This window comes from Amblyomma maculatum, chromosome 2 (assembly GCF_055883805.1).
Source record: "Amblyomma maculatum isolate TAMU_Amacu chromosome 2, ASM5588380v1, whole genome shotgun sequence".
Taxonomy (NCBI): domain Eukaryota; kingdom Metazoa; phylum Arthropoda; class Arachnida; order Ixodida; family Ixodidae; genus Amblyomma; species Amblyomma maculatum.
In genome coordinates, this window is record NC_139345.1 from 179,660,663 (window position 1) to 179,677,870 (window position 17,208).

General features: G+C 45.7%; 1 protein-coding gene across 1 annotated transcript in view; it reads right to left on the reverse strand.

Annotated features, from left to right (window-relative positions):
- LOC146200526 (uncharacterized) overlaps positions 1-17,208 on the reverse strand; it is a 128,924-nt gene that overhangs the window by 49,542 nt on the left and 62,174 nt on the right. Inside the window, exons 3-5 of the mRNA XM_084592389.1 lie at positions 12,404-12,472; positions 3,905-3,982; positions 962-1,018 (exon numbers count right to left, since the gene is read on the reverse strand). Of these exons, the coding sequence (XP_084448515.1) occupies positions 962-1,018; positions 3,905-3,982; positions 12,404-12,472 (204 nt within the window). The remainder of the gene's footprint in view (positions 1-961; positions 1,019-3,904; positions 3,983-12,403; positions 12,473-17,208) is intronic.

Consider the following 17,208-nt stretch of genomic DNA (forward strand, 5'->3'; position numbering starts at 1 on the left):
TTGAGCTGAACTGTATCCGAATCGAATTTTAGACATATTTTTCTGTTTGTTCTGTGTTATGCACACGTCTTTATTTGTATTTGTTTTTTCTGTTAATGTTATCTGCATATTCTAGTCATTCGATGCCTTGTACAAAGATTGATAGTGCCCCTCCTGCTGGGGTTGCAGTATATCAGATATTGTGTATGTGTGCGTGTGTGTGCTGCACTACACACTACACAGACTGATGGCATACGGTACTCAAATAGGACACTAGCCGCTATTTAATATCCGCATTTCTGTTTGTACACATATGCATGTGTCTGTGTTCATTATGAATTGCAGTGTATGTAACTCATTACACATCACGTATGTCTTGCGACATCTGTCTCTACTCTCCGCCAGCCGCTGCTAATGTTCCAGAATAGATTAAGCAGTTTTCGTCAGTGGCACCCATTTCCTTCATTTTGTGAATAAGTGCGTGTGATATTGAATATTTTATTAACGTTATCTAAGAAACTAGCAGTTATAATTAGAGCCTAATAATCAGGCATTGTGTACTTTCATTATTCCAATTTCTTTTCAGCTCATGACGTCATATCACCGTCTGTTTTGCGTGCCCGCCCCTAACGTACTCTCCACACCAGCCTAAAGACACAATCCGTCGGTATACCATCTGTTCTCAAACAGCACAAGCTGATCATACTGCTGCATACCTGCTTTGATCCTGCTGCAGAGCTAAATTCGTCCGTTTAAAAGTCACAGCGGGGAAAATACCCCCCCCCCCGCTCTCCCTTCCCCTCCAGAACAATAAAACCTCGGACACGCAATCTGTCCCACAAATCCTTACTGTGTGCTATTACTGTGTGTGGACAAAAAGTCGGTTTGGTTGCTTCAATCTGCTGGAGATCAAGCTGTGTCAACAAAGTACTTTGTGCTTCAAATTGGATTCACGTCAATACGTCCTTCAACATTAACTTACAACTCCTTCGTAGTATAGCCCCTTTGGATTTTCCATGTTCCTGTTTTCTATCCATTCCTGAAATATGTACAAAAAAAAGCTTGTAACGTAGTCTAAAATTTACTACAAGACAAGCACTAGACACCACCGGTAAGATTAGGTTTGTCGCTGCGAATCAATTCAAAAACATTTTGCCACTTCACATCAAAAACTAGAGAAATGTTTGCCTAAATGGAGATAGATAGTTTTTTCTTGATTTAAAACATTTATTCGTTGAGCTATATATGCAGACAAGCTCTACCTCTGCGGGTATGGCAGAAAGAAGCTTGCATTACGTACTACGTAGTAGTCAAAAAGCTCCGGGAGCTACGAAAATAAATTATAGAGGAAATGATCAACCTTGCGCGAAAATTGATAAGGAAGTCTTTGTCCATAGCAAAAACCTCTTTACTAAAGCTTCGTGGACCATCATATATATTCACAAGCTGAGAGCAGTACTGGCTACTTCTATGCAGAACCTTACGCCGCAGACAGTAGTGTCGAGATGAATTCCTTCGCAATGCGGGCAAAGTGAATTGCACCGCCGAAGTGCTCACTTGGCACAGACGGTCTCTATCTCTCACTCCAGAAAGCAACGCAAGTCAAAGGCATGCAGCATATAGCGGCGGCATTATGACGAAAAATACACCACTACAGCTTCACGGAATTTCTGCTCTGAAAATAGATTGGGTTGCACTAGAAGACGGTTTCGATCTGGAGTAAAGTTGTCTTAAAAAGTTTTGCAAAGCAATCATCACGGCTTTCCTGCGCTGGTAAATGTGTCCACTTTAATTGCAAAGGTATGTAGAAATTACAAGGCAACTGCCAGCACTAGGCAAAACATATACGAGCAATATTCCGAGAGCACTGCAGGACGTGCACTGGAAAAATACATAAGCACAAGCGAGATGTATCAGCGAGATACATCTTTCCCGTGAACCAGTTATAGAACGCCGGTGAACTTCGATGCGTTCAACGAAACGCTGGTTCTATTCGGTAAGGGGCGCGCGATGTACCGTGTGAAGCAGCAACAATAAAGCATGCGCATTTCTCTACTGCAGATTCTGCAATGCTCTCGGAATTTCGTTCATCAGCGCGCCTGCTCGTCCAAATGAATGAATGAAAACTTTATTTCCGCCGAAAAGGAGCCCTTCATCTCCCGCCCCCGGAACGCCGGCCGGGGAGCGGGTCAGGAGGGCCCCGCAGGCTGAGATCAGGTGAAGTTACAAGCACTCTGCACAGCCTCAGCCGCCAGGCGGGTCGCGTGCCGCTGAACGGTGGGATCTCCGCTCCGCAGCCAAACCTCCCAGGCTTCTCTACTATCAATGTTATTGCCGGCAACTGGGGAATCGGCGCATTGCCATATTATATGATCTAGCGTGCCTTTTTGTCCGCAATTTTTACATTTAGAATCTTCTTCCTCCCCGGTCTGTGTTAAGAAAACCCAGACAGGGCAGAAGTAGTTATCGGCTTGTAATCGCCTCCAGATGCGTGCTTCATTGTTAGTGAGAGACCGATCTGGGGGAGGGTATACTTTTCCATCTAATTTGTAATATTCTGTGATCTCATTGTATGTGATAGCGCAATCTTTAATTCCCTTGCATTCGGGCTGTTCTACCGCTGCCCGGTGGTAGAGATCTCCGGCCAGCAGGTGCGCAGCTTCGTTGCCAGGGACAGATTCGTGTGCTAGTATCCATATGATGGATATGGTTCTAGTAATGGGATTTGTGAGAAGAATCTTTTTGTCTGAGATCCGTCCTTTTGCAAAATTCCAGACAGCCGTTTTGCTGTCGCTGATTATAGTTTTGGCCTGTGTACCAGTGCATGCGAGAGCTATTGCGACCTCTTCAGCTGTACTAATGTCACGGGTGCGTGTTGAGGCCGCAATTTTAGGTGCACCTTCTCCATTTACTACTGCCGAGACAGCTGCTCCGTGTCGTCCGCATGATGCGTCTACATAAGCAACTTCATCGACTGCTTTGCATTTCATTCTTTTAGCGATGGCTTTGGCTCTGAGTTCTCTGCGTTCTTTGTTGTAGTCTGGGTGCATGTTTCGAGGTAACAACGCTGCCACACATGCTGCGCCGCCTGCTCTCCATGACATCACCATTGGTGGAGGCGCACCAAGGCGGCGCCAGCGGTGGTCAGCATAGCAACGTCGCCGAGGTAACGTCGCATTATACCCGTCTCCATTTATGATTTTGCCTGCTCCTCTTCATTTCTTTTTGTACTAATTATTTCTTTTTGAAAATAACTGACACCCATTAATCACTTTTCATCGATCTGGATCATTAATTAGCACGTTTTCACTTTCACGACGAAGCACCCATCGCTGGTTGCGTGATGTCACATTCGTTTAGACGTCAAAACTAGCTCGCTCGGCTACTTTGGTATCTGATAGCCTTTTTGGCTCTAATTAATTACCTAATGACTCCACTTCGACCACACGATTTCATTGGCAAGATCATTTGGTCTTCTTCCGCATTCATTTGTTCTTTTTCGTCTCTGTTCAGTTCAGCGCAGTCGTGATGATTATATTTTTCGGCAAGCTTCTTCAAATATAGCGACATAATGCTTACGCATTAATATCAAGCCATTACCTATCTGCTTCCGCCCTCCTTCTACCGAAGAATAGTGTAGGCGCTGTTCAGATTACTCGGCCTTTCCACTTTCTCGCATTTTGGTGTGAGCTTATTCTGAAGCGCTTGTTCTCTGTCGGCTGGGTGGAAGACCGGGCTTTGTGTCCTCTGTTTCATCTTCCCATTTCACTAGGAAGGCAATAAATCCAAACTAATTTCTGGAACGTTTTCGTCCAGGGCAGGGAGTGAAAGAGCACCATCTTTGTTTTCTAAATGTAACAATAAATAGCCCGATCATTTCGAATTGGCAATGACACCTAATTGTGCGTGACAACATAATACGTACCGGATTGAGGTCGACAGTGAGAAGGGAAGCCATTTTGGCGATGCAATCGAAAGCAGCGCTACGATATCTGGCAACCTCCTGCAAAGCGATATACATAATACAACAGGTCATTTAGGCCGAATCAGTACGCTTCTATCACAAAAGTATGGGGACACATAATCTCCGTCTCTAAAGGTATGGCTTGCAAGCGTGCGCCTGCTGCTAGGGGGCCGTTCTCCACAGATAGCAACGGCTGTGGTTTTATACCTATGTCTGAAGAGAGTTTCGCACGTCCGCACAAGGCGGAGCCAAAGCCGAGATGCAGCACTGATAGGCGGGCTGGGTTTCTGCTTCAGTTTTCTTCTCACTGCTATTCGTGGGCTGCTTACATGCTGTAATGAGCATTTAGCTCGTGCAGAATACCCGCTTCCAACTTCTGCAGCAGCAACGAGAAGCATATAGCCATCACTGCTTCCTGTGCAGCCTCTACATTCGCTTGCGCACCGAGGTCTAGATATCTGAAACAAAAAGTGAAAGCTATAGCACACGCACGCTTTGTGTCACGGATGCAATCAAGGCAATGGAATGAGCATGTATGTGGAATCTGCAGCTGCTTCCATTCAACAATCTGGCGCTTTTTATGGCTGCTTTACACACAAGGAAGCCTTACGCACATGCTCGGTACAACCCTAGCTGCAGCGCATCGAGGTCGGGCGATGACACTGAGCGCCAATGCTGGCGTTGTTGTGACTTTAATTGCTGAGCTCGACTTTGAATAACGTAAAAGCAATAGAGAAAAAAGAAAGGGTTGCATCGTTGCTGATACGCGAAGTAACTGATTGTAAAATGATATTAAAATAAATTGACTGATTGATTGATTGTTTGGTTGACCTGGGAACTGGGGAAGAGAAATGAAAGGCTTGGTATACCAGAGATGCTGGGTTTGTTCATATATAGCAAGTGTTTCCAGAAAGATAGTCACTAAATTTTGTAATTAGACCCAGTGCCAGGTGCTGGCTGGCGAAACAATGGGTAACATGATTCCTCTAGCCTGTGGGAGGTCAGTGACTAGAAAATTTGGCCTTCGGCCCCAATATAAGTTGAGAAAAAAAAAATCTCCAAAAGTGTTCATCGGAGAAAGCTGCCCTTACGGCACGGAAATTCATCATCACCAATAATACTTCTTTGTCTTCAGCTTTCGTGTTTTCTTACATGTTCCCTATTAGCGCTCAAGTAGCGTAGATTGCATTATGATCGCTATGACCTACTTGTGCGCCGCCTTTATTGTGCCTTTCCAGTGAAATCTATTCAAACGGGGTCTGACAAAGCTCTGATATTCAGCGATAGCAGAACCCCAGAAATGAAGCGCTGCTGCGCACAACCCTGCACTGGCCCCAGAAGTAGCTAGCAACGAAGACATGAGGCGAAGATGCAAATAACGGAGAAAATTAATGCGTAACTAATTTGTAATGCATGGGGTCTAGTAGACAATTAATCACGTGCCGCAATATATTAATTCTCTTATGCACAAATGGGCATGGGCAGGTCATGTAGCGCGAAGAGAGGATAACTGATGGTCGCATAGGGTAACAAATTGAATTCCAAGGGAAGGAAAGCGTAGCAGGGGGCGGCAGAAAGTTAGGTGGGTGGATGAGGTTAAGACGTTCGCAGGGTTCAAGTGGATGCAGCTAGCACAGAGCCGGGTTAATTGGAGAAATATGGGAGAGGCCTTCGTCCTGCAGTGGGTATAGTCAGGCTGATGATGATGATGATGCACAAATGAAAGAAGGTACACCACGAGAGAGAATATAAAGGGCAAACAAAATCCACCAAGAGTCAACTTGGCACATAAGGCGACATAGAATCAAATAATGGGAAATGCCATCTTCTTGGAAGATGCTTATTACATAGATCATTAACCAAGACAGATAAGTCCTATACATACTGAAAATGCATTATAAGCCAAACGGCAGTTATTCACGAGCATGGCTGAAATTTTCTGAATTCAGCATTCGGTTTGGAAATTATTGTGCCATAAAAGAGGCAATATGTACTGCACATTAACAGACGAAGAAAGGAACATCATAAGTTCACCTGTCATGAACCAAAACTCACTCACTAGTTCACTGCGGCATTTTCACTAATAATAATAATAATAATAATAATAATAATAATAATAATAATAATAATAATAATAATAATAATATTATTATTATTATTATTATTATTTTTTTTTTTTTTTTTTTTTTTTCCCCAAGATGGCGCCCAGTAAGGACGCATGTGCGCTGTGCTCCCGCCCGTTTTTTGGCAAGCAGCAGTTTTTACGATGTGCCTACTGTGCGAAACGTGTTCACACGAAGTGCGTCACCTGGGCGGATGACGAGCTGCAACTTCTGAAGTCCGGCTCTCGGCCATTCTTGTGTAATTTGTGTGCGTCGTCGTCGTCTGACGGTGTTAGGCTTAGCGACGGTGGTGCTAGAGTCCCTGGTGCCCCGCTCCTGCCCAGCCACCCGACCGGTTTTCCCCCTTCAGCCGCGACCGGCGAACATGGCGGTGAGTTTGCCTCGCTACGGGCTCTCCTCCTCGACGCGCTTGAGGGAATCTCTTTTCTGAGCGATGAGGTTGCCCAGCTACGGGAAGAGAACGAGCGCCTTCGTGTAGAGAACTCGCGGGCTTTCGTACAACAAGCCGAGGTTATCGCCTCTCTACGTGCCGATGTTCACGGCCTACGCCAGGAGCTTGTGCGGTGTGCTGCTTCGCAGTGTGAGCGTCCTCTCGTCGAGCGTCCTCTCGTCTCCGTGGGCAATCCTACCCGTGAGAAGCAGCCATCTGTGGACTACTCCGCCGCTCTTCATCGAGGGATGACTCCTGGAGATATTCCCTGTTCATCTTCTGCCTCTGCTCCTCGCCGTGCGGTTGACTTACCCAGTGCGATGAAGAAGCACCGACGTCGAGCCATTACTGGCGCATCGAGCTCATCTGTCCTGAACGTTGCCATTTACCAAAAGAAGCGTCCGAAGACTATTTTCGTCTCTAAACTCAGTCCCGATACTACATCGGTAGACCTTACCAACCATCTAAAATCAGTGAATATTACTCCCATTTCCTGCCGGCAGCTGAAAACAAGGTACGACTCCTACTCGTCCTTCCATATTGAAGTTGATGAAGAATCCTACAGTAAGCTTGTTGAGCCTTCGATGTGGCCGATGGGTTGCATATACAAGGACTTTCGTGGGAAGCTTTACGACGATTTGCTTCATCCCTCTGAACTGACGCAAAATTGCAGTGGCCCCTAATTTGGATATCTATTATCAAAACGCCCGAGGTCTTCGGACTAAGGGATCAGAATTTTTTTCTAGCGTCTTGTCCTCTTGTTATACCGCTGTTGTGGTTACCGAAACCTGGCTGTCAAGTGATATTCCTTCCAATGATTTCTTTCCAAATAATTACTCTGTTTTTCGTAGCGACCGCCCTGAAACAGGTCCCAAATCAAGAGGAGGTGGAGTGCTCATTGCTATTGACAGTTTTGTGAAGTGTGTTGGAAGTTCCGATCTGGAAACTGTTGAAGAATGTGTGTGGCTCGAGCTCACTTTAAATCGACATGAAAAACTTTTACTTGCAGCTTTCTACATTCCTCCGAATCTACCTCCTTCAGCCTATGATGATGTTCTGCTCTCAATCGAACATGTTATAACCCGTCACAGCAAATACAAACTTCTTATTTTAGGTGATTTTAATACTCCTGGTATCAACTGGAACTCACTTATTTCTTCTCACAACAATCATTACATATTAAGTAAGTGTAACGCTCTACTTGATTTTATAGCCTTTAACTCTTTGCAGCAACACAATTTCATTGAAAACTGTTGCGGTAATATTCTTGACATCTGTCTATCGAATTTTGAAAGTGTTCGAGTCTCGAGTTCAGACATACTGCTGACTCGCTGTGACAAATTTCACCCTCCGCTTTTAGTTACTACTGCTGTCTCTGCCTCACCTTCTACTAATTCAGATCGGGTGGGGAATTCGCCCCGTTTCGCGTATGCACGTGGTGATTATGTCGGTCTTTTCAATTTCTTCTCTTCCGTCGACTGGTCCCTTTTAAATGACATTAATGATTCAGAGGGTCAAGTCAGTCGCTTTACAGAAATAGTTCTTGATGGTATGCGTCGGTACATACCCTTGCATACTCCTACGCGTAGGAAGTTCCCTTCCTGGTTTTCAAGGGAACTAATAACGGCGTTAAAGCTCAAGGAACGGGCCCATCGTAAAGCGAAACGCCCTGGGTTTCACAATTGGGCAGATGAGTTCCGCCGTGTGCGTTCTCTTTGCAAACGCTTATACAAGCGGGACTACGACTCCTATCTTGAGTCTTTAGAGAGGAATGCCTCAAATCGTCCTAGTCAGTTCTGGCGTTACGTTCGCAAGCGTTCCATTAAATCAGATTTAAGTATCAGCTTAGTTGACTCTCAGGGTTCGGAAATTCGGGATGTTGCCGACAGTTTTGCACAACATTTTTCCTCCGTTTACAAACATCCACATTGTGATTCCGTTTGCCTCCCATCTGGTGCACTATCTAATTCCATTCTCTTTGACGAGGAGTTGATAACTGAGAGTCTTAAGCGTCTGAGACCATCTTTGTCTCCTGGACCTGATGGCATTCCAGCTGCCATAATAAAAGCCTTCAGTTATATCTTCGTACCAGTACTGACTGCCATATGTAATAACTGTTTAAAAAATGCTGCCTTTCCTCGCGTGTGGAAAATGGCACGCGTGTTTCCTGTCTTCAAGTCTGGAAACAAATCTGATGTTTCCAATTATCGTCCGATTTCTCTTCTATGTGCAACCTCTAAGCTTTTCGAATTAGCTTTGCACAGCGTACTTTCCTTCCATCTCAAACATATCATAGTACCGAATCAACATGGCTTCATGTCGGGTCGCTCTACTTCTACCAACCTAGTCACGTTTATGACGTATGCCTCTGCAGCAGTCCTTCAGAGGGGTCAGGTTGACACTGTGTACTGTGATATGAGCAAAGCTTTCGACGTTGTTACTCACTCACTACTTCTTGAAAAACTTCTACTCTCTGGCGTTGAAGTCTCTCTCGTAGCCCTCCTACGCAACTATCTCCTTGATCGCTTCTGCTTTGTCAGTGTCAATGGACAGACTTCTTTCGTTTACCCTGCAACGAGTGGAGTTCCTCAAGGTTCAGTACTAGGCCCGCTTCTCTTCTCCGTTTTTATTAATGATGTTTCCTCGGCGATAAAGAACTCCTCGTTTCTTCTTTATGCTGATGATATAAAAATATTTAAGGTAATACATTCTTTTCAAGATTGCGTGTTGTTGCAATCGGACATATCTGCTTTTTCTGATTGGTGTGCGAAGAATCGACTTACCCTCAATTCTTCCAAAACTAGGGTTGTGTCCTTTACTCGTAAAACACATAGCTTTCTCTACCATTATTCTGTTAATTCTGTGCTGTTGGATAGGGTTGATGAAATTAATGACCTTGGTGTACTTTTTGACCGCACCCTCAGCTTCTCCTCTCACACTAAACGCATTGCTCAGCGGGCTATGCGCACACTCGGATTCGTTTGCAGACTTTCGAGAGAGTTCCATACTCCACTTCCGTTCCTAAAACTGTACCTGCCCATATGCCTGCCGGTCTTGGAGTATGCGTCGGTTGTTTGGAATGGCACTTGCAAATCGAACTTGGACAAGGTTGACAGAGTACAAAAAAAAATTTTTACGGATATTTCATTATCGCTTTCCTTGCGCAACTTCCCCCTCTCGCTCCACCAGGAGCGCCCAACTGAATCTTCCTTCCCTTCACTGCCGTCGTATCAGACTTGATATCATATTTCTGTACAAACTCCTTCATGGCCACATTATGTGCCCTCAGCTCTTAGAGTACATCCTACTGCGCGTTCCGCGAAAGAGCATGAGGGAATTCAAACCATTTCAGGTTTCTCCTCTTCATTCCCACTCCCCTCTGGACAGGATGCAATGGTTATTTAACTCTTTTTGTCCTCGCCTTGACATCTTCCAAAACTCGCTCTGTTCATTTACATTGGATGTTCGTAGCGTTGTATTCTAAATAGTACTTTATCACATATAACTTCCACTTTCTAGCCTTGTATTTACTTCACTTTTTGCTTTTTCTCCTGTTCAATGCTGTCTGTATCGTGAACTACTTTTTATCCGTTTCTTACTTATATTTCAACTTTAAACCTTATATTCGAATCTTACTGTCCCTTGTTTAATTTTACTTCTTTATTGTATTATTCTGTATTTCTAGCCTGTGTTTTAAGTACCATGCACTTGTTGCGCCTGGAATGGTTGTTTATTTTATGTATATTTCTATATTACTATAATCAATGTCAGTTATCTGTTGTTTCTTTTTTTCTCTTCTATCTACCGTTCTTTTTTTTTCTTTATTTCCTGGTGTGCTAAAAAAATCTCTCGCTGTGTATATAAGTGATGCTACTCATTGTTTGCTTACTTTCCGTGATACTTTTCGTCTCAGTTTCATTTCATGTATTATTTATTTCTTTTTTTGTGTTCTCTCTGTGTGTGTAAACATGTTTGTGCTTTTTCATTTTTTTTATTTGTGCTGCAGCACAAAGACCACATGGTTGTTCCTGCGCACATTAAATAAAGATTGATTGATTATTATTATTATTATTATTATTATTATTATTATTATTATTATTATTATTATTATCATTATTATTATTATTATTATTATTATTATTATTATTATTATTATTATTATTATTATTATTATTATTATTATTATTATTATTATTATTATTATTATTATATCGAATCCCGGCCTCGGCGGCAGCTTTTCGGTGGAGGCGAAAAGCAAGGCGTCCGTGTGCTGTGCGATGTCAGTGCACGTTAAAGAACCCCAGGTGGTCGAAATTTCCGGAGTCCTCCACTACGGCGTCTCTCATAGCCTGAGTTGCTTTGGGACGTTAAACCCCACAAACCAACCAACCATTATTATTATTGGTTCACGGGAGGGGAAAGGCGCCATATCTGTCAAACTTGCTCTGTGGACACCTGAACCGCGCCGTAAGGGAAAGGATGAAGGTGGGATTGAAAATGGAAAAAGAGGAAAGGGAGCCGTAGTGGAGGGCGGCGGAGTAATTTCGACCTGTAGAAGTACGGCTGATTGGGCGAGTTGGTGAACTATGATGGACAGTAATATAAGTGCGCAACAAAGACGAGACAAAGAGGAGAAGTGAACAACAACGGCGCAGAACTGACAACTGATTTAATGGACAACTGGAAGAACGGAAGAGCATATATATGCACACACTTGGTGTACCCACATGCGCATAGTCAAAATTTATAAAAATATATCAGCACATGTAAAACGCCCCCGATCACACGCACGTGGTGAAACCTGCCGACGCACTATCGATTGTGCAGCATGGTAATCCCTTTTTCTGTCAATGCGACGGACGTTTTACTGACACAAACAATTTGCTTCCGGTTAATATGGAAAGCCTCGGCGATTTCTCGAGTAGTCTGGTCTTTATGAAGAAACAGTATATTAGTATCAACAAAGAAAGGTACACACTCACACGCGTTACAATGTTTTGCTAAGTTTGTTTCATTCTTTTTTATAGACTGTGCATGTTCCATCCAGCCTAGTGTTGATGCAACGGCCTGTCTGCCCAATATACGTATTGCCACAGGACAATGGTATATGACACACTACGTCCATCCTACACCTAATGAAACTCTTGGGGTGATTGACCTGGCATCTGTTCTTACTTTCTCTGAACTGCTGCACCCACCTTGCCAATCTTATTAGGGGCCGAAAACCACCTGGGGATCTCTAACGTGCGTTGATATCGCACAGCACACGGACGCCTCTTCGTTTCGCCTGCATCAAAACGCAGCCGCCGTGGTCGGGTTTGAACACGGGAACTCCGGCACAGTAGTCGGGCGTCTTACCACTGCACCACCCCGGCGGGGTCACCATTTGCCCTAAATTATTCAATTACGTAAGGCTTTCATGTGTAAGTGTGTAATTGTTTTCTGCTCGCTGAAGCATCTATCACAAAACATTGTATCTTGCATCGTTATTTCTTCTTTCCAGATTTCTGAAATATTCACTTAAGACGTGCTAAAATATCTCAAACTAAAACTCCCGATAACTTAAGCATCGCGCGTCGTTTTGCTCTCAGTAAGACTTCTAAATACAGATTCATTCTCGGATACTTTAATGCTGCAATGTTTTCCGCGGTCCCTTTCCCTTAAATGTGTTTCTTAACCGCTATATGAATATTTGGCGTTTTTCCTTTCACATTGTTTGTTCACAATTTCTAAATAATTCGAAAGCTTTGTGTAACTATTATTTCGTGTGATATTGTTTCCTGTCTTTAGAAACTACGCTTTAGTACCCACTCCTGCAATGGCGCATTAGGGCTGCACTATGCAGCAATATAATGCAAAAAAAAAAAAAATCAGATGATTGTCATGAACCCGGTAACTTACGCTCACACTTGAAGACTTCGGTGGAAAGTACTTGTTAAAACAGAAGCGGAATACCACGCACATCTTGAATATTCCCTGCGCAATCATTCAAAAATTCAAAAACGAAAATGGTTTTGATGAGCATCATTACAAAACTACAATCTCAAAGTCTCTGCAAATGTTTTTTTTTTTTTGCTCATAATGGACGCTATCGTATACGAGCGCCGGCGTGCTAAGAACGAGTATTCATTAGCGCGAAAACACCCCTTGCATGCCAGTCTCTTTTTAAACCAGCGGAGTAGTCCTGCCTAGACCCTCCTACATTTTTAGCAACGTAGCAGGCAGAAACAGCATAGCGCGCTATACGCTCTTCAGAGGCCTGCCTAAAGGTTACTTCGTGTGAACCTCTGCCCCCCACCGCAGCATTGCCTAACGCTCTTCCTATTGACACCCATAAATATCTCCCTCGGCGCATAAATTTTATATAGTTTTGGAGTCCTTTCCATTGCGATGGTTTAATGCGACTGCATTACCAGCTCCGCCTTTCAGAGAACGGGGTATCGGCAGTCTGAAAAAAAAAAATCACAATTATGCTTTTTTCAAGTTGTAATTCGCAGGCGATATGACCAGTTTAGTTGTGGATTGATTTATGGGGCCTAATGTCCCAAAGCGACTCAGGCTATGAGAGGGCGCATCTGCGTGGTATTGGAGAGCTGCGATTTAATTTCTATACGCTGGGGATCTTTACCACGCACTTACAGCACACAGCCCTCTGGCGGCTTGCTTTTTGCCTTATATTTACACTTACTTATGCAATGTTTGATTACAGAGATGCGATCGCTCTAATTCGAATAAAAAAGCTAACAATGAAAACTTTTGAAGGCAATTAAAAAACATTTTTGACATTTTTTAAACTTTGTGCATTTATTCTTCTTCACCTCAGCTTTGAAAATTGTTAAAACATGTTGCATAATTTGTTGCATTATTAATTACGACCACTTCAATAAGGCTCCTGTGCAAGGCATAGGTACCACGCAGATATGAAGATTATACGACTTTTGTGAATCACCCACGATTTTCAAATTTGGCATAATATAATAACAGGGAGAAATATGTGTACAAAAGAGGAATAAAGATATATACATTCAGAGACAGCCAAGCAGGCAGGCAACGAGGGCTCAGCTTTCGACACACTTGTCTTCACCTTCCACAAACGAGCGCGCCACTTCGTCCTAATCGTTCTCCACCTGGAGCATTATTGCATGTGGTCATTTTTTATCTCAACGTTGCAAATAAGCTGTGACAGACATAGCAATGAATGATTCGGAATCAGTTTTGAAATCATATAGATTCTAATGCACTGCGGCATCGGGCAACACACAGACGTTTTTCGCAATCGCCTTCACTCTCTTTGCGCACCGCATCCTTCAAAACAGTGACTACCTCGGGGCTCCCGCGTCTCGAATGATTGTGTGGACTCCAGCTCACATGGGCCTCGAAGGCAATGAAACGGCAGACGCCGCCCCTCGCGCGCTCACTCTACGGGCAACGCCTTTAGAGCCTTATGATACAGATCCCAAACCCAATCCGGTTCTCACTTTTCGCGTAATTGCTGAAATATTTCAATTCGGCCATGCAATTTATCCCAACCCTTGTAAGGGCCTTACAAAAGTGGGAGGAACGCACACTCCCCCCGCCTTTACACCTAAATGCTGCCGTGCCCGGCAGTTTTAGAACACTTTGATCCTGCCTGTACAGGAAAATGCCCGCACTGTGTGGAGAAGTCTTCGGATATCTTCCACGTGGTGTGGGCATGCCAGCCAACCTTGAACTTCGCCACCAAACGCAACCCCACTCGGGAGGACTGGGAGGCAGCCCTGTTCGGCTGCTCCAATCAGACAAGCCAGAAGGCCCTGGTCCACCCAGCCGGAGCCGCTGCGGTCGGAGCCCACCTAGTGATTGCGAGAGGTTGCCACGGTTACCGCAAGCTTCCTCCCTGAAATAAAGGTTGACACACACACACACACACACACACACACACACACACACACACACACACACACACACACACACACACACACACACACACACACACACACACACACACACACACACACACACACACACACACACACACACACACACACACACACACACACACACACACACACACACACACACACACACACACACACACACACACACACACACACACACACACACACACACACACACACACACACACACACACACACACACACACACACACACACACACACACACACACACACGCAGACGCACACGCACACGCACACACACACACACACACACACACGCACACACACACACACACACACACAGACCATAAGGCGGATTAGACAGCAAGAATATAAAGTTTAATGAGCAAGCAACGTATTCCAAATAGTTTTCAGTGAAATCGAAAAGTTGTCAAGGACATGGAGAACCGCCTCATTAAAACAGTGTTTCTGGGTTGCACTCATCTATTCTAATGATTCGAGAGCGCACATTATTTTCTTTCCTGTATGCGCACTTTCTTCCATGCAGTACCGTCTATACGTGCTAGCATGCTGTGAGAACAGCAGATCAAACGCGCGGCAAAAGACAGTTTAAGCCGTCTGGATGCCGTCATCTGGGATAGGTGCGGGCATCCGGTTATCGATATGTCCTTTTTTTGTTATTATTTCTTTCCCATACGATACTCGCTTTGGCATTGGAGCGCTACTATCATGCTATCCACCGATCGCATCTGGCTCGCAAATTCCAACGCGGCAGCGGCTCTCGCCCGCGCTGGTGAAGCGGGCGCTCAAATCCCCCCCAAAGTGCTTTCATCTCGCTTCCTTTACCCCAGGGTTATCGGCGTCTGGTTGCGGTGCGAACAAAGGGCGGATAGATTAGTGAAGCTCCAGTGCACATGCGTTCAACAAATTACCCGAGTCCTACTTCTGCTTCAAAGACGCGAAAACGAGCTGTCACCAAGGTATATCTACCTTGCTGTCACTGCGCCGCCTCTAAAAAACGAACATCTCGCGTAAGCATACCCCGCCCTCATGCCCGCTCTGTTTACCAGAACATCTCATATATAACGTCCTCAGTTCCGTCGCTACGTTCTCTGTACTTTTGGGCGTTTGTTAAGGACCTGAAATTCAATTCTGCTTGCATTTTATACGCTTATCAGGCAAGATATTGTTTTGTAAGTATCTTATCGGAGTGGCAGTAACTACTAGTGCATCAATATTATGCAATAGGTTGGTTTGTGGGGTTTAACGTCCCAAAGCGACTAAGGCTACGGGAGACGTCGGAGTGGAGGACTCCGGAAATTTCGACCACCTGGGGTTCTTTAACGTGCACTGACATCGCACAGCACACGGACTCCACTCCGTTTCGCCTCGGGGCGCTGTGAGCGCGCGAAGCAAGAGGACGCACAGCGCATCGGCTCCGCCAAAAGTTGGATTGGAGCCACGAAATTTCGACCGCAATCCCATCTAACCAGCTGCGACTGTCTGCGTGAAGTTGGCAGATACCTGTGGAAACCACACGCACACAGGTGGGACTACTAAAGACTTTCATTGGGCCGATCTTCACTTGCGTATCGTGGCGGCGACGCTAGGCCTAACGGCTGCCCCGCAGTCCGGTCGTGAGTGAGTCGCCCAACCGCGGCAAGATGGCTAAACAGCCGCAACGTGGATACGACCCGGGCACCCTGTCCTGGGCCGAGATTTCTGCAACTTCGCCTGATAGCCCAGATTCTGCGCCCATCGAGAATGAGAGGCTATTCAAGTTAGTCGAACGCCGCTCCCGCAAACGGAACGCCAACTCCAAGAAGGCGGAAGCCAAGTTGGCCGGCTCCTCAACACAGCAAGACGCTGCTGCGCGCGCTGCAGCACTCTACGGCGGGTCCTCACGTAAGACCGGACCCGTTTGGAAACCAAAGCCGCTTCCGCGGCTTCACCCCGAAGACATAGTTATCATCCTGAAGCCCCGGGTGACCGTCGCTCTCAAGGATGTGTACCCAACATGGCGAGCTGGGAGCAGCGTTCACGGCCTACCTGGGCACCCAGGTCGCAGCACCACTCAGCCTGCTCCCCACGTGAGAGCGAAATCTCATCGTCGCAGGCACCCGACCACCGCACGTCGCGGACAAGCTTCTGCGAAATTTCGAAATTGACTCACCAAAGTGTCGGCTCCCAATGTACGGCCAGCTGAAACTCACTGGTGATGTGTGTCGCGGCGTCATCACCGTAGCCAACTACGAGACCAGTGAGTCACTACAAAACAAGATCCAGCGGCATGCTGGAGAGCTTGCCGATATCCGCAAGCTTGGAAACTGAGACGTCGCGGCGCTCACTTTCGTGGGCAAAGTGGTGCCGCAATTTATTCATTACAATTCTGAAGTGACCCTTGTGCGTGCCTACAAGAGAACTGTCGCGGCCTGCGTGCGGTGCGGCACTGTGGGCCACCGGGCGGACACATGCCCCTGCCCGGACAACGAAAGGTGTGGCCTGTGTGGCCAAACGGTGCCTGTCGCCGACAGGGTCAAGGCACCTCACGAATGCATTCCGTCCTGTGGAGTCTGTGGGCATGCCCACCCTACCAACTCCCGCGACTGAACAGGAAAATTCTGCCAGCTCAAGGTTCCTGGCCCCAAGACCGAACGCCGTGAGCCCCCAGCAAACCAGCACCCTTGTAAACAGCCAAGGCATCTTACCTTCAGGTGGCAAAGGCGGAACGCCGCCTGGTGCTCCCGCCACCGACCTCAAAACGCCGCCCGGGAAGAAGAAGGCGACTCCACCGCCACCGCCCAGCGGCACGGA